At 45.7% G+C, this 20,527-nt stretch overlaps 2 protein-coding genes across 3 annotated transcripts in view; one reads left to right on the forward strand and one right to left on the reverse strand.

Moving 5' to 3' along the window:
• The window catches only part of b3galt1b (UDP-Gal:betaGlcNAc beta 1,3-galactosyltransferase, polypeptide 1b), a 71,099-nt gene extending 63,515 nt beyond the window's left edge, over window positions 1–7,584 (forward strand). The window contains exon 3 of the mRNA XM_042084621.1: window positions 5,268–7,584. Within this exon, the coding sequence (XP_041940555.1) occupies window positions 5,518–6,519 (1,002 nt within the window). The 5' untranslated portion in view covers window positions 5,268–5,517 and the 3' untranslated portion in view covers window positions 6,520–7,584. The remainder of the gene's footprint in view (window positions 1–5,267) is intronic.
• A 624-nt stretch (window positions 7,585–8,208) lies between these two features.
• stk39 (serine threonine kinase 39) overlaps window positions 8,209–20,527 on the reverse strand; it is a 29,223-nt gene continuing 16,904 nt past the window's right edge. For both annotated transcript variants that reach the window (XM_042084159.1, XM_042084158.1), the window contains 4 exons: window positions 14,393–14,445; window positions 13,721–13,789; window positions 13,484–13,548; window positions 8,209–10,142 (listed from right to left, as the gene is read on the reverse strand). In XM_042084159.1, coding sequence (XP_041940093.1) covers window positions 10,068–10,142; window positions 13,484–13,548; window positions 13,721–13,789; window positions 14,393–14,445 — 262 coding nt within the window. In that variant the 3' untranslated portion in view covers window positions 8,209–10,067. The remainder of the gene's footprint in view (window positions 10,143–13,483; window positions 13,549–13,720; window positions 13,790–14,392; window positions 14,446–20,527) is intronic.

Genomic DNA, 20,527 nt, shown 5'->3' on the forward strand with positions numbered 1-20,527 from the left:
CATTGTTGCCTGTGTCCCTCTATGCTGTGGTCTGGGAATTAGCTAACTCTCACACACCACCAATGATTTACAACACTGTGTGCTAGGGGTGTATGACACTGTGGGGGTTGTTTTTTTAGAAATTGTATTTACTGTAGTATTTTAATCTAAACCTTACAGCTCCCAACATAATGGTAGCAGTCCATTCAGGTTCATTTATCCAAGTTTTACATGGGAGGATACATCAGCATAAAAATACAGTTATTAAACAGTTATTAAAACAGTGCAATTGTATCAAACATTACAGCAAACATTACAGTTAAGTAGAAGCATGGAAAGAAAATACAGAAAAAAGAAAGAGAAAAGGAAATAAATACCTTAAAATAGTTCATAAAAAACATTGAAAAGCTTATGGATCGAAAATGTGTTCTTTTTTGGTTGATCATAATGTAATCAGGAAAAGGCTCATTACCAACCCACTTAATCTGACATATATATATATATATATATTTGCTATTTTTCAACAGAACAACATTGACGCGATCTGCGTAATGGTCCTCAGAGGTCAGAGCTAAAAGGAGAGCTAGAAACATATGAGATTGCGCTTTAATTCCATCCCAGTGTCATAAAATGTATGTGGCAGCATTTCACAGACTGGCACTTCATGTGTAATGAAGTGATACCATCAGGCAATAACATACATTTACTCTGAGGGTGTAATGAAGTTAATCTCTTCAGATGCTAGGCTGAGATCATATCAGTGTTGGCTGCTAGTTCTTCTTTGTATCCCCTGTCCAGTCTGCCTGCTATTGTCTGTGCTGTCTTTCTCCTAAACGTTAAAAGCTTTTGGTCAATCATATGTGAAATGGACACCACTCCACTTTATATAGCCATAGAGCTATAGGCGCTATACGTACTGTGCTTTTATCTTTAATGCCCCATATGATAATGTCCCATTGGAGAATCTGTGTTGGTTGGTTTATGTGGACCCTTTCAACAATAGAAACAAAAACAATGCTTGAACGTTCTATTTGGGCCCCAATCTACTTCCTCTGCATTAAGATAACATATGGAATGTTAAAAAGGAAGTCTTGTGGGGCCAACTATGATGCTGATAATGGAACTCTCTTGAAATATGATAATGTCCCATTGGAGATCTGTGTTGGTTGGTTTATATAGGAGCCACTGCACTAGAGAGTAGAGAAGTGATAGATCAGTTCAGACCATGAGTGGTATATGTCCCTGTTTTTGCATTTCTGAAGTGTAATAAAACAGTCTATGGCCTGTAGATGAGGAGATCTGCCTCACAGGGTAGCTCTATGAGCTGTGAAGGAAGCATGGACAGCACCTTATTTAGCGAGAGGAATAAATTACTGATAGCAAATCAGCCAGAGGCACTGATGTTTTATACTAGGGAGGTGGCGGTAGTGAATTATGTGACAGGCTATTACAGTCTACCATCACAGTACGTCATTGTAGACTCTTCAGAATAGTGTTGCTTCCTTTTGGGTAAACTGTTGCTTACTGTAGAGCTTACTCATCAAGCTCAACAAACACAGTCCACCTGCCTAGTCACTGCGGGTGTTGGCAACCCAAACACACACAGCATGGTTAAGAGAGGAGTCCTTCCATACCTGTTTCCAGAAATGAAAAAGGGAACTTGGTCCCATGGGGCACTTGAGCTATGAAGGTCCAGCCAGTTCTATTATGGCCCGGTGTATTCATTCATGGAAATAAAATTAATACAAATTTTATTCATTGCCGGTTGAAAATCACATCTTTTAGTACTCTGTAATGTCATTCATGCTATGACACACAACCCCCCCAACATTTTCCTTAAAGCAATCAATTTTGTTAATCTTAATTATTAAGCTATTTCAGTAACCTGTCAAATCTTAAATTACTGGTGTTATAAAGAAAGGAAAAGTGTATATTGCCACACAATGCCCATTTTGTGGCACAGTAATGGCCACCTGTATAGGTCCATTATAGTACCTTCTCACCCCGAGCAGGCTCTCAAATGAACTATTAGTCACTGTGTGTCACCCACACAGCTACCAGCCTGTCAGCTGATGAAACAGCGGGCTCAGTCATGCCGAGGTCTCAGCTCTGAGCCCAGACCAGCCTGTCTGTGTTATCAGCACTACCATCCTCATCCCCAGCTCCATACAGCATGCGCGCACACACTCACACACACACTCTTACACACACACACACACACACTCTTACACACACACAACACACTCTTACACTCACACACACACACTCACACACACACACACACACACTCACACACACACACACACACACACACACAGTGGTCCAATGATGGGCTTTATCAGTCGCCATCTCAAACCCTGAGCTGGGGTTGATGTCAGGAAGTCAGGGGCAGCTGCTCCACACTATATGAGAGGGTTGATAACCAGTAGTGATAGTAGTCATAGACCCAGCTACATTCTATATGGTCCATGTGTGTGAGTGTGGAAATGTTTCTGTGTGTGTGTTTGTGGTTGTGTTTGGCAAAATAAAACCCCCACCTAAGCTGTTTCTGCACAACATACATTACCAGTGCCGCCACTACCACCATGCACATCACACACTGTGCATAGGGCATCAAGGGACAGAGGGGGCACCACAATTTAGCCAATAAATAGAATAGTATATATACACTCTTTTGATCCCGTGAGGGAAATTTGGTCTCTGCATTTATCCCAATCCATGAATTAGTGAAACACACTCAGCACACAGTGTACACACAGTGAGGTGAAGCACACACTAATCCCGGCGCAGTGAGCTGCCTGCATCAAAAGCGGCGCTCGGGGAGCAGTGAGGGGTTAGGCGCCTTGCTCAAGGGCACTTCAGCCGTGCCTACTGGTCGGGGTTCAAACCGGCAACCCTCCAGTTACAAGTCCGAAGTGCTAACCAGTAGGCCACGGCTGCCCCGTCAAATAGGAGAAGCTTTACTGCTAACTGCACCCATGTCATGTTACATGTTACATACTGTACATGGCAGGTTCCAGCTGGCTTGTCATTGTTGATAATTGATATCTCTAAATATAAGAAACTTTTAAAAGGAAATCAAGAAGGCAATAAAGACGGGGTTAGAGAAGATTGTGTAGTTATTCGGTTCCTGACCATTTATGAACTGTGAAAGGGCACTTTGACAAAAGGCTGCACTCAATGTGATTTGGAAAATGGACAAGAATATGAAGAGTTGTCTTTGCCTTTGTGTAATGGAATTGGTGAGTCTTGAAGTCTTCAATAATGTTTCCCTTAAGCTAAGCAATTAAATGAAGCACAAGATATGGTAATTGAAACGCATTACACTCAGATAGCAAGGTGGCTACCAGCCTCATAATTCACTTTTAACTACTAACAGAAAATGTCTAGCTAGCATCATGTCATTACATGCTTTTATTTCCAAAGGAACGGGGGCTGATTATATACCAACTTAATAGTATACATATCATTGTTAATATTGTGCTATAAATGTGGCACAAACAATGCTAGAGTTTTGCTTTGGGCACCCAGATGGCCAGCAGTGGCCCTGGACATTACTCATTGAAGTTGTGTGTAAGTGTGTGTGTGTTTGTCACTCATTGAAGTTGTGTGTAAGTGTGTGTGTGTTTGTCACTCATTGAAGTTGTGTGTAAGTGTGTGTGTGTTTGTCACTCATTGAAGTTGTGTGTAAGTGTGTGTGTGTTTGTCACTCATTGAAGTTTGTTTTTTTTGTGTGTGTGTGTGTATGTGTGTGTGGCGGGGGGAGTGTATGTGTGTACACCAGCATGAAAACTCTCTCTGCACACACATCCCATGCTGCACAGTGCACACAGTCAGACTAAGCGTCTTGTGCTGCACCTTGTAGTCTGTGGTTTGATAGATAGCTGAAATATTCTATCATGCCTCTGTTGCTATCAGAAGCCCCATCTATCCCAAAGGGCTTAACCACAGTGTTAAGCACCGTTTGCCAGAACAGTTTCATCTAACACACCGCACGTGAAATAGTTCCACTACCGTAGATGCAGTATATATATTGCTGTTAGATTATTATGGAAATGCTTGCCAAAAAATACAGAATGCTCTGTATTTTTTGCCATGGTGTGGAAACACAGATATATTGCCCACACACTGAAAAGTCAATATGTGAAGAATTAACTGATTGCCATCTTTTGTTAGTGCTCAGTTAACTTAAAAGCTCACATACTGTGTAAGAATAAAACCTGTATTCTTGTTCGCATGGTTGCATATGGCTCCCCTGGGTTTGGGAAGCGGCATTGTTCCAGAAGGCTTTCAGCACCACGGACAGCACCGATTCGTTCAAAGGGACATGCTACAGTTAGCATTCAGAAACCTCTGTGCCTCTTACATTTATGGAGCTTTCAGTCTTTTTATTTTGATTCCTTTTTCATTTTAGCTTTGTCATTTTATATCTCTTAACTAGGCGAGTGCTTCGCTGTCTTAGTGTGCCAATGCTTAAAATTCTCATATTAACTTTCACCAGTAAACAGCAAACAGAGGGCATGGTTTATTTGGATTGGGTTTTTTGTAAACTTACCTTGTATATCAGATAATATTTATCAGTGTGTGCAATGGTGGTGTAAGCTCTGTATGTAGTATTAATCCCTCTTTTAAAAAACAGATTTTATTTTACTCATATCAGTCCTTTCATCCCGCTGTTTCCCCTAGTATTTATTGGCTCGGCATATGAAACATGCTGTAACTAAGCTTGCCATGAATTAATCACTGAAATTATTGCAGATATTTCCAAATATTGTCAGTACTAACAAAGCCAAGAATAACAGTGAATATCTTCAACAAGGTCTCACTAATTAATAGCAAAGGACCCACCAAGTCAAACTTCCATCTTCATGCATGACACTCTCCCACTGATCCATAGTCTTTAGAATTCAGAGGAATTCCATCTCTCTGCCGAAGTAAAACAGCTTCTGTGTGCATGTGTTTTTTGCTGATGGTCCAAACACCCCATTGTGATGAACATGCTTGGAAGCCAGTCTGCTGATAGAACTTCCTTATCAAGCTCCGTAGGGGCCCCGTGGCTTCCTGAAAAACTCCCAGCATGACAATTCTGCTGCCGTAAAAAAAACACCACAGTAACTGATGGACACTGATACCAAATAGTGCATTCAGATTTTCCTCCATCGCATCCGTCTGAATAAAATCTCGCTTTGCCTTTATTTGTTCTGACTTAACTTCTGCTATCTGCCTGTATTTTGTGGTTTGGGTTGTAAACTTGAGGTTTGTTTTTCTTTTTGTTTTCTTTTCCACAGATTGGGCTAGATCATGGAGGAGCATCAAGAAGAGGACTCGGAGGCCTGTGACTATTTGTAGATGATGTGGGGGCCAGTTAGGATGAAATTGATGGAGACCCACGCTCTCCAGGCAAAGCCTACAGCCGCCTGTCATTAATGTCAAGCAGCACACAGGAGGAACATTATGCTGCCTCACCAAAGGAAGTGCCACTAATGGCAGGAAAGTCACTTACAATTCAGAGCACTTTTCATACATAAGTGCATCAGGATGCCTTCAAAAGTGTCATGCCTATATGTCTTGACAGTCGTGTGCTGGGCGAGTGCACTGTGGTACCTGAGCATATCTCGGCCGACGTCTTCCTACGTGGGTCAGATGTCGGCACCGGTGCGCAGGACCAAGACGGCGGCGAAGAACGCCCCGGCGAAGAATACAACGTTCACTAACATCCGCACGCGGCCACTCAACCCACACGTGTTCGACTTTGTCATCAACGAGCCGAAGAAGTGCGAGGAGCAGACGCCCTTCCTTGTCATCCTCATCAGCACCACGCACAAGGAGTTTGACGCGCGGCAGGCCATCCGCGAGACCTGGGGTGACGAAAGCACGTTCACCGACATCCGTGTGGTCACCCTCTTCCTGCTGGGCCGCAACACGGACAGCGTGCTCAACCAGATGGTGGAGCAGGAGAGCCAAATCTTCCACGACATTGTGGTGGAAGACTTTGTGGACTCCTACCACAACCTGACGCTCAAGACCCTCATGGGCATGCGCTGGGTAGCCACCTTCTGCTCCAAGGCCAAGTACGTGATGAAGACAGACAGCGACATCTTTGTCAACATGGACAACCTGATCTACCGGCTCCTCAAGCCCGCCACCAAGCCACGGCGGCGCTACTTCACGGGCTACGTCATCAACGGCGGGCCCATCCGCGACATGCGGAGCAAGTGGTACATGCCACGGGACCTCTACCCCGAGAGCAAGTACCCGCCCTTCTGCTCGGGCACAGGCTACGTGTTCTCGGCCGACGTGGCCGAGGCCATCTACAAGACGTCGCTGCACACGCGCCTCCTGCACCTGGAGGACGTCTACGTGGGCGTGTGCCTGCGCAAGCTCGGCATCCACCCATTCCAGAACAGCGGCTTCAACCACTGGAAGATGGCCTACAGCCTGTGCCGTTACCGGCGCGTTATCACCGTGCACCAGATCTCCCCCGAGGAGATGCACCGCATCTGGAATGACATGTCCAGCAAGAAGCACCTCAAGTGTTAACATACAAACAAACAAACAAACAAAAAATGCTTCAAGAGGTTTGTGTGTATAGCTTTTTTTATGCGTGCAAGAAATGGTTAGAACTACTAGAAGTCACGCAGGAGAGATTGTATTGGATGAACACACACTCTTGTTAAGTCCAGCATTTTGCCAAGATGTGTAATTTGTACATGCCTGTGAGCGTGGAGGTCATTTTTGATCTTCATGTGCAAAGCAGTTGTGAAGAAGGGATGAAAAAGTGAGACATACGAATTGTAATGACGATGGTTCTCAAAATTGCATCATGTTATGGTGCAACGTGCTATTAAGGAGGTGCTGATAAACATGGGCGCCCATGCATACATAAACAGCCAACACCACTGCTGCAATTCGGCTGGGAGGCAAAACAGATGATTTGCCTTCCACAAAGGAAAAGAAAACATGACCAAATGTGAATGTTACTGAGTCTTTAGTTTCTTATTGCACATATCTCTGTTTGGCTTATTTGAAGGAGTGTGCCGCCGAGGCAGTTCATCAGCCTTAATGCTGATGCTAAAGCTTTGAGTTTTAATTATGTGGAGCCAGTGGAGGACATCCATTTAGGTATAAAGCGCCTGGGTCTATTTGTTTACATATTGTTGACAATGTTACTGCTTTCATGGGGGAAAAAATGTATTAAAGGTGAGGTTCATTTATTTATAATGTCAAAGTTATTTTCTTACTTTCTGCCATTGCGGGTGACACTGTTTTGCTTCAGATCATCTAGCCAACTCCTCTTTGTATTACTGTACAGTATGTGCATATATAACTGATTATGTACTCAAAGCAACACCTACTATCCAGTAACATATTGTGCAAGTGAATATTTACATTGTGATCACTCTACGAACATTCCCCCGAGAATGTAACATCATGTGTTTGTGGCATCAATCTATACCGAAGCACTTCTGTCCAACTGATCGATTATATTTTCTAGAACTTGATTGCGTTGAGGCCAAAATTTGATTTTAAGTGTGTATTTTTTTATTCTGTAGTACTATACAGCTGTTGTGACATTAAACTGTGAAAGCTTAGACTACAACTCAATCATCCTGGAAGGGGTTGTTGTACTATTGTGTCTTTTTTTTTTTACATATGAGAAATACTAAAGCAGTTCCCAACTCCCTGGCTGCCTCCCCTCTCTTGATATTCTGCACCACAGTTTGACATTAGCCGAGCCAAGAGGTCGTGCTTGGCCTGGGATGTGGCGAGGGTGGTGGTCCGCACTGTAGGTTCGGGACACTTGGGGGGTTTTCGGCACAGGCCCGACACACCCCACTCAACCGCTGGGGCCCTGCCAAACACTGACACGGCCAAATACGGTCACTTGGCAGATGGAACAGACAGGGATGTATGATGAGCAAAACATAGGGCAGTGCCAGATTCTGTCGACAGCTTGTAATGGGCAGACACACACTTTGGCTCTGCGTGCATGTAGGGCAATTGGATGTCATCATAGCAAATATGGCAATGTTTGCTGGTGTAAGGCACAGATGTCTGTCTGGACGGCTCTCGGGAGAAGGCTGATGTGATAGAATCAAATCCGTGGTTCTTTAGATGCCATAGGAATACGGCCCGTGTTCACACAAAACAGTTTTCAATGCATTTTAACAAAACAATGGACACATCCCAGGATATCACTGTGTTTAAATGAAGCACACAATATTTCGCTGATTTTAATAATAGCAATTCTTTATTTGTTCCTCCTCAGCACAGACGTTTTTTTTTTTTTTTTTTAATTGCCAAATACAGAGAGGGACAAGGATAGCATGAGGACACGATACACTGTATGTAGAAAACACCATAATGTCTTATAATAAAGTATTTAGTACAAGTTAATAGTATTTTCCCCTTTTGAGTTGAAAATATAATTTGGAGCTACGAGTACCTGCTTGGACAGATAAATGGCTCGTTGTACGTTCAATAGTTGCCTTTTGGTTTTTCCGTACATGGATACATTATTATACAGTACATTTCAGAGAACAAAAAAATGCATTTTTCAAGACATTCTATTTTTGTAGTGCAGTAAGACGGAGCATGGCGTCAGTATTTACTGGTATCTGTTGGCTTTGGATGTGAAATACACCGGACGGACTGAAGTTTTGGGAAATGGTTGGAGGTGGCCTTGGATGAAGCTTTTATTGGTAGGACTGATGGGCTGAATCTCCCAGGGCCAAGCTATTTGATTTGCAGATGCATATACACTGCCCAAAAAAGTGCATTGTAGCTTTTTAAATATACCATTCATTTTTTATTCTTTTCATTCTTATAATTCTTATATATGTTGCCACTGACTGGTGAAAATACTATTCATGAATGTCTGTACCGTAGTTGGAAAGCACTTCTGTCAACATGTCCCAAGAAACACATCAGCAGATCTTGCTGCGGGGGCAACTACCCCTTTGTGACCTACGTTCTTAGGCACAGTTTTAATGAACAAGGCACCTCTAGCAGTTTAAGCATCAACACTATTCTGTGGATTAAGCAGTTATTTGACATGGCAGCATTCAGGCGTCACCGTTATTTTTTCTTTTCTCTTTTCACACTTTATCACACTGGAAATCACTCCATTAATTTTCATTGGATTACATCTTTGTTATTAATTTCTTCATTTTTCTTTTTTCTTCTGCTTCTGTTTCTTACAATGTACAATATGATTCGCTCATTTCAGACAACATTCAAAATGGAATCATGAAAATGTGCTTTTGTCATAAATAAAAGAATTTGTACATTCAGAATAAGGAACACTCGTGTGGACAGACTCGGTTTCCCAAAGCTCACATCTTAGCACACACGTCGGACTATCTACATAACTGACGATGGACACGAGAGTTACGAAAACAAAAGGCAAATCTTTTTAAAAAAAATAAATAAATAACATTAAGAGCTTTTGCTGAAAGCAGAGGTAATACAATAAAAAATAAAACTCATTATATATATATATATATAATTTGTATTTCATCACTAGCTAGTGCCACCTGAGTATATCTTTTAGTTAGCTGGGCTGACTCCTGGTCCATTTTGGGAGAAGGCGGTGGAATGTTGAAAGAAGAAGGCCGGGGGAAAGCAAGGAGGGCAAGAGTGGGCTATAGTGGAGGGCAAGAGTGGGCTATAGTGGAGGGCAAGAGTGGGCTATAGTGGAGGGCTGTTTGCTAGAGCAGTGAAGAGAGAAGCAAAGCTGACAGTGAGTGTATGTATGTATGTGTGTATGTATATATGTAGTTTGTGCGTGTTTGCGTGTGTTTAAGCGTGTGTGTGTAAGAGATTTGAATATTTGAGGGAAAGGTAGAGTTGGTGCACGTAAATGGACGCAAGCATGTACGCGTGAATGTGTAAGCAAATGTTTATGTGTGTATGTGTGTTTCTGTCTGTGTGTGTGTGTGTGTGTCAGTTTGTGAGGGAGAAGATGGAGGGGAGGGCTAGCACTTCCCCCTCGGTGTGCTCAGTCAGTGCTTGTGACTATGTCTTCGTCATCCTCCTCCTCCTCTTCCTCCATCCCCACCCGTAAGGCCCACACGGGGGCCACGCCATCAGGTGACGCTCAGTTGAGCGAAGCCGATCAGTTTCACCTCGTCTGGGATCTCACTGCTATCACAGCCCGAAGCCTGCCCGAGGAGACAGCATGGTGAGAATGCAGCAGAGGAGCACACACACACACACACACACACACACACACACACACACACACACACACCACCGTAGACCCTAAACAGACAGACAAGACACACACACACTAACACACACACACACACACCACCGTAGACCCTAAACAGACAGACACACACACACCACCATGCACCCTTAAAGACACACAAACACACACATATACACATTAACATACACACACACACACACAAACACACACTAGGTCTGTCTGAATGAACCACAGGCTACGTCTGACTCAGACGGCATCAGCATAAACGCCGGACGCTGGCCCGGAGACAGCCACTGCCCACATGATTACACTTCCACATCTGGGCCGAGGCCTCTCACACGGCCGCCCTCGTCCAGATCAGCCCTCCCCAACCTGACTCCCACCGCCAGAAGAGCGCTGCCAGCGCGGGGATCAGCGCTATTTTTAGAAGGACCGTTCTAAGACAAAGACTTCACATCAATGGAGCCAACTGCCATTAGGATGAGACAAGAAAAAATCTGTTCTGACAGAGTTCACGACACAAAGCGAAACCCCGATGAACCCTTTAGAACCGTAAGAACTAAGACTATCTGACATACACACGCTTCGGGTATGCCCCTCTTTCGCATTCCTGTCTAGACTGCAGACACCCAATGCTAAGGAACAATACATTAGGTTCATATTGTGCCAGAGCCCCACTTCATTCATGGAGTGTGGAGGAGGGCCGAGTGGGCCGTGATGAAAGGAGATAAATGAATGTGTAATGGCTTCTGCTCCCTGGCACGCTAGACAGGCGCAGAGACTCCCCGCCACAGGGAAGCATGGAGCTGACCCCCCTTCGTCTTCTGATGGAAAGCCTGCTTTGTGGAAATCGCTGATGCACTGGGCTCTTTATCTCGGCTTGAAACGTTCTCCTTCTCCTTTTTTCATCTTTTTTTTTTATTATTTGGTTCAGAATTTGAGTCTGACGTTAAAGTTGGAATAGGCTCTGGCTTCATGCAAGTGTATAATAATGTCTGTAACGAACATGCTGTGGTCAGTCGAGGCTCTTTTTTTGCCTGCAAAAGTCCACAAAAGTTTACAAAAGTCTTTTTTCTTCGCCCAGAGTCCTCCTGCGACAGCCACCACCACCCCCTACATCAGGTTTGATGAAACGCCACTTTCATTTTATTGGCAGGGTTTTTATTGTGGACTGAGGGCCTTCTGCCGGCTGCCTCTAAACCCTCCACCTAAAATGGAGGAGCCAAGCAAGGCCTGTGAGGAGGTCTTATTACTGCCAACACCCTTTCAGATCAGCTGGAGTGGCTCCCTCACAGACGATCGATGGCTCTCTCTCTCTCTACGTCCCTCCATTCTTACCTCTTCCACTCCTTTCCTCATTCCTTCCCATCTCTTTTTTTTTATTTTTTATGCTTTTAATGACAGGACAGTGAAGAATGACAGGAAGTGAGTGGGAGAGAGAGTCGGGGTGGGATTCGGAAAGGACCACGAGGCGGGAATTGCAACCCGGGTCGCCGGCGTACGGTGCAGGTGCCCCAGCCAGTTGCACCACAGCTGGGGCCGTTTCTTCCTATCTCTGACCCCCATCTGTGTCCTCCACAGTCTCATCCTCTCTGTCTTCACCCGTACTTTTTTATCTTTACCTATCTGTTTATCTTTACCTATCTGTTTATCTTTACCTATCTGTTTATCTTTACCTATCTGTTTATCTTTACCCGATCTGTTTATCTTTACCTATCTGTTTATCTTTACCTATCTGTTTATCTTTACCTATCTGTTTATCTTTACCCGATCTGTTTATCTTTACCTATCTGTTTATCTTTACCTATCTGTTTATCTTTACCCGATCTGCTCTCCCACTTGCTCTTCTTCTCTTTCATTCTCACAGCTTACCCTCAGACGCTCTCTCTTTCTCTCTCTCTCTCAGCATGGCGCACCAGACACAGAGACACAGAGAGAGAGGCGCAGCCATAAAAGCACAAGTGGGCGCGCTTGGCGCGGGGCACAGGCACAGCACTGTGCTGACAAATGACCCTCTCTGCCAATCCATTCCCAGCATGCTCTGCTCTGGCAACGCCTGGCCATAAAAGTGTACAAGCTGCATAAATCCTCCTGCTTAAAATGTTATGAACTACTCGGAAAGTGTACTCTTATTTGTTTGTGTTTACATTCAGGGAGTATATATATGTAGCCTGGGTTTTCCCATGCTGCCTTATGCGCGCGATTTTATTCACGCTGCTAGGCAGCCTGGATTCTCACCTCAACGAAGGAACCAATCACAGAACGGAGGGAGGGCAGCAAGACGATGACGACACACCGAAGCCGTTATGAGCTACGTACAGACGCATTTGATAGACATTCGTGGCGCCCAATAAACGGCTCTGGGCATTTGTAAACCACGTTTCGAATACGAGAAAATGAATGTCTAGTTCCCAGACCCCATCTCAATGAGATGAGGTCTGACGTTAGCCAGGCTAATATATATGTGTGCAGTGTGCATAAACACACTTTGTGGTTTGCCGTTGTTCTCCAGTCTAAATAGTTTTGGGAGAGAGAGAGAGAGAGAGAGAGAGAGAGAGAGAGAGTGGCAAGGGGAAAGACGAGAGTACACACCAAAACAGGTGAGTCTCGCCAGCTGTCATTAAGACAATGAGGCATGAAAGGTCACTTTGGAGAGGAGCTGCCTCCCAACACACAGATGTCGTCTGCTCTCCACCGCGCCTCTGTTGAGAGGACATGCAAATAGTCATGGCAGCATGCTGTCAGATCCACAGGGACGCCTTAGCAAGAGCCTGGCATCCGGTTTCATGTGTGTTTTAATCTTTTTGAGTTTTGTGCCGTCATGCACCAGGTCAAGTGGGGTCAACCAGTGTACTTACTAGCATACAGGCAGGAAAATGTAAATTACAAGTAGTTCTAATCAATATGGTTCTGTATGGGGGGGGGGGGGGGGGGGGGGGCACTGTAACTTTGTATCACTTGAATTCCCCCTTGGGGATCAATAAAGTATCTATCTATCTATCTATCTATCTATCTATCTATCTATCTATCTACCTTTTAAGATGTCTTTGTATTCTTTTTCGTTGGGCCATGCTTCCTTGCCCATATGAGCGTTTTCTTCATGTAGCACTGATAGCATCGAAAATGAGACAGGCAATTATGTTCCAGTGGCGCTCAGCAGTGGACCATGCTGCTCAGCCCTTGCTGTTCTCTGAGAGAAATATAATTCAACATCACTCCAACATAATAGCGCCTCTCTGCAGCCTGTCGAGATGCGGCGCCTTACTTGACGTTCGCCAGCCGGGCACTCACCAGTTTAAAGGTCAACACTTTGTAGGTAATCGGGTCGTCTACAATCTTCTGAAGGTTAGCAGCGACTGAAGAGACAGAGAGAGTGATGGGGTCAGGTTAAACGGAAATGTAAGTTCATGCAAGGGACAGACTAATCCTTCAGTCCGATGAACAGGGCTGTGTTAAGATTTAATGGTTTACTTTGTTATATTTCCCCTTTGAATAGCTATTGTGTTAAGTGTGTAGATGGGCCATTACCAACAACAACATCATGACCGTTGACCAGACCGGCAGAGAAAAGCTCCTGGGATACGCCGTCCGCTGTGTCTGAGGGAGAAAGGCAAACAAATAAGTCACACGGATATACACACAAGCACATACTGTACACACACACACATACATACACAGGCACACACATGGACGCGCACACCCACACAAAAGCACACTTGAGGCAAAGCACTAAGATCACCAAGGCAACAGTCACAAATGGGAAGTGTGTTAACTTACGTCCGACATGCCAAAATCCACAAATATATCCCTCATACTCTTTTAAATACAAATAAGGATGGGCTGTGAACTACATTTTTTTTCCATACATACCACAGGATACCACTAGATAAAAGACTGGTAACAAGGACAAAATAGTGATTTTTGTGAGCCTACTGTATAACTGCATCTGCTAATGTACTGTAGCAGAGATGTGCCATTAGCCAGCACAATATGTGGGTTCCACCAGGTTTCACTCATAGCTTCAACTGACGGAAATTTGATTTTCCTCACTGCATCCCACATACACGCCACGCTTTGGTTAGCTAAGCACTTTCCATCACACCCACACACACTCTTTTGTGGCCGACAGTCAGTGTGCTGTGCAGCGTGTGTGCCAGGCACTGGAAGCATGTGCCTGTGAGAGCGAGAGTGCTTACTTACCTCGCCCGGGAGTGAACTCGAACCGTATGTCATTCAGCTCCTTCCTGGAGTTCCTGCAGAACAACAACATGGGAAACTGAGGAGTCATTTATCTTTTTCACATGTTCTCTCCCTCTCCCTCTCCCTCTCCCTCTCCCTCTCCCTCTCCCTCTCTCTCTCTCTCTCTCCCTCTCTCTCCCCCCTCTCTCTCTCTCTCTCTCTCTCTCTCTCTCTCTCTCTCTCTCTCTCTCTCTCTCTACCGAGTGGCCCACCTGTCACTCTGGGCTGAGCCCACTCCCAGGAGCCCGGGCATCTGCGCTCCCTCCTGAGCTCAGAGCCGGATGAGTGGAGGGGAGGGGGAAAAACTCTCAAAAGCACACCTGCCATAACTACAATGTATAAAACAAAATGCCCCACACACACACACACACACCACACACACACACACACACACACACACACACACACACACACACACACACACACACACACACACACACACACACACACACACACACACACACACACACACACACACACACACACACACACAGGGTCTGTTTTGGGCACATGAGTGGGGATATTTTATTGTCTTTTGTGCCTTCTCATATGCACACACTGCTTGAGCGCGGTCGTGTGAATCATGCGGTGCTCAGCGCTCTGAGTTACAGCGGCAGAGGGGAGGAAGGGGGTGGCTGGATGACATACGACGAGGAGGAAGAGGAAGAGGGGGTGGGGGGCAGCTGATCCTCCTGGGTGATAAACAGAGCAGACTCATGGAGTCTGTGCCGCCGCCGCTGTCGCGGCTGTGGGGTGCTGCTGGTGCAGTGAGGATTGGGTGGGATTGGACAATAAAAAGTCTGATGGGCTCAATAAAAACGCCTTCCTCCTTTTTAAAAAAAATGCAGCTAGTGCAAACAATATACAGATGCACAGATACCTCGACTCCTACAGTCTATTTCACACATACTACCCAGACACAGACACACACACACACACACACAGACACACAGAAATACAGACACAAGCATGCACACATACAGACTACCTTCTCCACATTTAGTTCTGCAGCCAGTAGAGAAGAGAACAGCAAGAGCCTCCTGAATGAGGGAGTGTACGGCCAACAGGCAGGGCCGTTCCCCTTCATGATTCACAGATGGGAACCTGTTATGGCTCTTTCGCGCTGCAAAGCCCAGGAATAAAATATGGCCACGAGGTGCACCACACAGACACCCCAGAAAATCACAACAGCCACGTGACACAGAGCACCAGCGGGGAGCGGATCTGGCTGAGATCTGGCCCCCGATACGGCCCCCAAGCTGGCCCTGATCTGGCAACATTCCACGTGAGAGCCAGCTAGTCTTTGTAGGGTTTACGGCGGTTACTCCTCAGCCATCGGTAGAATCCTTTTTTAATCACCAGCCCATTATATTTTACAGCTTCCTGTTAAGGAGCGCCCTGCCGTTGGGGAAAGAGCCGACACATCATCTCAATTATGAGATTTGCCTAATGTCTGCCAGCTTTTCCCCTGCAATGGTAAGTGTCCTTGACTCTGACCTTCTCTATCGAGAGAGAGAGGGAGAGAGAGAAAGTGAGAAAGTGAGAGAGAGAGGGAGAGGGAGAGAGAGTAAAGGGGAGAAAAGCACTGTGAGTGTGCAGCAGAGGCCTAACAGAGCCACTCTCTCGGCCCTCTCTTCCCAGCCACACACTCAGCCCCACTAGCACAGATTACAGTGAGGGCTGGCGGGAACACAAATGATATATGATGGCCATTCTCTGGAGGGCTGACGGGGAGCACAATTTGTGGAGAGAGGGTTTTAGCTTTTTATTAATGCCGGCTCTGTGCTGATCACACAGTGACACAGTGGCTTTGCTAGTCAGAAAACCTTTCAGAGCGGCGCTCAGTTGAAATGTTGCTGCTGGTACTCAGCTTGCGCCTGTTCACTTAGACTTACTGCATGAAAGTGGTTTAGACAAGGGGACATTTAAAGCAGGTGAGCATAAAGACTATATCTAAAGCAGAGTGTAGGGTAAATATGGTTACCGGAAAATGGAAAATCTGACTGAGAATTCATGTGTCAATAACTTGCTCCAGTGGATATCGATCTGAACTGAGTGCACCTTTATGTAATTGCACAATAAATCTGCCCCTACAACTTCAAACATTTTTACTGCAGCTCGAAACTCTGCACTCCTGTTTGATACCTACCTGCCACTTTGAAGCTCTAGAGTCAACACAAACTTTCATAGTTTGTTAATTATTCAATAATTAACAAACTAGTTTGTTAATTACATAATTCATAGTTCAACGCACAGGCTCACAGTTCAAAGTTAGCAGAGGTTAGCCTAACCACTACGGGTAAGAATTAAAGAGAGATAACAATATCTCCTGGTTATAATCCTCATGACAGAAGAAATGAGATCGCTGCAACGTCTGTCACAACCACATCTGTATATCCAGCTGTGTGTGTGTGTGTGTGTGTGTGTGTGTGTGTGTGTGTGTGTGTGTGTGTGTGTGTGTTGTGTGTCAATCCGGAGAGCTCAGTTGGCCAACAACATCTCGTCCCTACCCTGCGTGAGCGTGGCAGCAGAGGACCTGAGAGGCAGCGGGCAGATTGCATTGTGGGAGGTAAATAGATTGAGCGGAGCCCATTTGAGCAGCGCGGAACCGACTGGAAGGGGTAATCACTGCCGAGGAGAAACTAAAGGGAGGAGAGGGAGGAAATCAATGGCCACTTTTAAAATCATTTATTTGGGATCTAAACAAAGTGAGGGTTTTGTGAGGAGCTGAGGGAATCATCCTCAGTATTCTCAATCACTCCCTTCACTGGAGAGGGGGCGTCTGATGGGTTTTTTTTTTCCCCATCACATGTTAAGCTAAAAGACTATTTATCCTCAGTGACAGTGCCAGCATCTGAAGGCATTTCTGGCATCATATGACAGCATCACAGTAATAGCCCATGCCATTATCTAATCTCTAGCTCTAATTCGAGTTCTAATTCAAGTTCTGTTGTGTTCCCATTTACGCAAATCAAAAACCACATTTCAACATTTACAGCAAATGAATGGCTACCTGCTGTGCAAATAGAATCAAACAGCACTCAGACTGAAGTAGAACCAACACAAGGAAACTCAAAAGGAAACACTGCTGTGATAGGTGGCCAAGCTGGCTCTTTCCCTCAGTCTGTGTGTGTGTGTGTGTGTGTGTCTGTGTGTGTGTGTGTGTGTGTGTGTGTGTGTGCGTGTGTGCATGTGTGTGTGCAGCATCTATCGTTGGGGATCAATGCGGAGACCTGGAAGCTCTGGCAGTGACAGAGACCAGTGTTTGCCCTCATCGCCATCATTTACACCACAAATCAAGAGAGAAAGCAGTGGCCATTTCCTCCCGCGCTTGACCACTGCGGACCGCTCAGTCTCTCTCGCGGCGGATGTCAAAGCTGGAGGCTGTCTGCTTGTTGCTCAGCAGCAAGACTCTGGCCTCTGACTGATACCCACAGCAGTGGTCCATCCATTGACCAGCCAACAGAAAAGAGAGAAAAACAGCCTCGACATGCTCGTTACTTGCCAGGAGTCCATGAGAGAAAAAAAATAATTGAGACCGTAACACTTTGGAAAAGCAATTAGGGGCCTTTCTTTCAGGGCGGCACTGCCCTCCCACTAGAAAATCCCTGACAAAGCAGCTGCAATATTGCAGCTGTGCACTGGACCAGCCCCATTTGACAGATGATCTGATATTAGCATTACGATTCGCCCAGTGTGATAAATCTGTGGCATTCAATAGTGTGGACACAAACTAATATTCACAGTCACAGTATTCAAGCATTCCTCATATGAATGATATTCTGTTGTGCAAAAGTATCAAAACAGAGGTGGCTCGCTGTGCCCTTTGATGTATGATTCTCTCTAATTCTCTCTCTCTCTCTCTCTCACTCACTTGCTCGTTTTCTCTCTCATTTTCCTGCTTGCTGTCAGCTTAGGCTTTAATCCTGTTGTCCAACACTTGTCAGAAACCTGTCCCTTGCGCTAGAAATCCCCACTTTAGCACACTCCTGCTGAATCTGTAGCATCTGCTGCACCCACCCCCTCTCCGAGTCAAGCCCACGGAGCTGTCCACCCTCCTGGCAAGCATGACGGCCATCATGCCGCTCGCCTGCTAGCAGCACTCACCAGCAGTACTCACCACCAACACTTCCATTAAGTCACTCTGAGATTCTCTGGGACTCTCTCATTCTCTCTCTCTCTCTCTCTCTCTCTCTCTCTCTCTCTCTCTCTCTCTCTCTCTCTCTAGGGGGCAAAAGCGAGAAGTTTCACTCGCCCATCAAATGAACCTCTCTGCTCCCCAGAGAGATATGGCCTCCGTCAAGGGGGGGAAAGAATCACAAGTTGGCACTTTGTTAACTCACCGCGTCTTGGTGAGGAGGTGTGGTGGTGGGGGAGTTGCGTGGAGGTACTGCGAGGGAACCAGAGAGTGCTTACGCGCACTGCCTGACCCTCTTGTCAGAGCCTCCTCCACTGAGGAGCTGTGCACTCCATGGCTGCCTGAGGCCCTAATGAGACCAAATCAGCTCCCCATAGTCCTGGAGCGCGTGTCAGACACTCAGATGATGGCTCATGCGCGTCAGCTGATCGTGTGTATCGCTAGTTCACTAATGCTACCATTTCCCTTCTGTCAACTAGTGGTTTCATGCAAACTACTGTGGCCACATGCAAGCTGTGGCTTTGTGCTCCCCAGGAACAAATGCATTTTTGGGAAAGGAGGCATCCCAGTTGAAATACTGCATTGCAGACGTGTCTGTTTCAAGTGCCTCGCGGCTGATTCTCTCTCTCGCACGCACGCGATGAAATGCAACTAATGTAATTCAGCCTCCACAGAAAAAAAAGGTATCACCCCGGCGCATCCAATCCAATGTAACGCTCAGTCAACCATCTCCCTCCACACAAAAGGAAAGAGCCCCCCCCCCCCCCGCCCCAAAAAAACTGCCTGTGTGCAGCACGTGGAAATAACCAGGGTCACGGGAGCGCTGCCATGCAAATAAAGCACAAAGAGGAATACAGAGCAAACTGGCTGCCAGCCTGCAGCATGTCATGGAGGACAGCGGGGGTTCTGTGAGTGGAGTTGACAGGCATGTCCTAAATCCAGCAAAGATTTGATCCAAACGTCTCTTTCAGAAAAGGACATGCCGTAGAAGAGGAAAGCTCAGGCGTCAGCAGTGTGCAGGGGAAGAGCTCTGCTTGATAAAGACTCTGCCTTCTGTATCCGCTCCATATAGTCTTAACTGTAGTCTTTAACAATGCCCTAACTACAGCTTCAGACACCGAGGGGGCTGACGGATGTCTCCAAGCTCCAAGTTTTTGCAAATGGACACTGTCAAGAACACCGGGTTTAAAATACAAACGCGCACATCCATACAAACACAGTCGCAATCTGTGTGTGAGGACAACTACAGGGGAAAAGGTTACAGGACAACATCCATGCACTGAGACAATTAATTCACATGTCAATGTTAGAATAATTACTGTTCCCTGTGTTAGTGTTCCAGTTAGCTTGCTGCTGGCAAGTGTGTATCCGTGTATGTGAATGTGTATGTGTGTGTGTGTGTGTGTGTGTGTGTGTACACTAGGCCTGGTGACGGCCCAGCAGACAGCTGTTATCTCATCTGCCCAGAGCCCAGTCCAGAGGCAGCCCTCCACTGATTATCTCAAGAGACGATTCTGTCCAAAAATACACCCCTGCCTGCCAGATCCTCTACTCTTTTCACACATTTTTGTATCTGTGTGTGTTTGTGTATATATGCAATCAAATAAGTGTGTGTGTGTGTGTGTGTGCGTGCGTGCGTGTGTGTGTAGGTATGGGTGGTGAGTGAGTGCATGCAGTGCGAGTGTGAATCTGCTTAATAATGTGTGTGTGCATGTTTACTCTGGAGGACTGATTAGGATTTCCGTGGGGTAATCACCATGTGATTTAGCACACTCTGCTTAGCGTTCTGCTCAAGTCTCCAAAGTATTAACTTTCCTCACACTTAGCTGTGAGGGGAAAAAACATTTCACTGCAATAACTATAAATTTCCAACCTCGTGAACATTTCACAGCTTAAAGGGAAAGTATGTATGACCATATAAAAAGCATCCACCAGTCATCTTATCAAGGCAGCGACTA

This window comes from Alosa sapidissima, chromosome 2 (assembly GCF_018492685.1).
Source record: "Alosa sapidissima isolate fAloSap1 chromosome 2, fAloSap1.pri, whole genome shotgun sequence".
NCBI classification, from domain to species: domain Eukaryota; kingdom Metazoa; phylum Chordata; class Actinopteri; order Clupeiformes; family Clupeidae; genus Alosa; species Alosa sapidissima.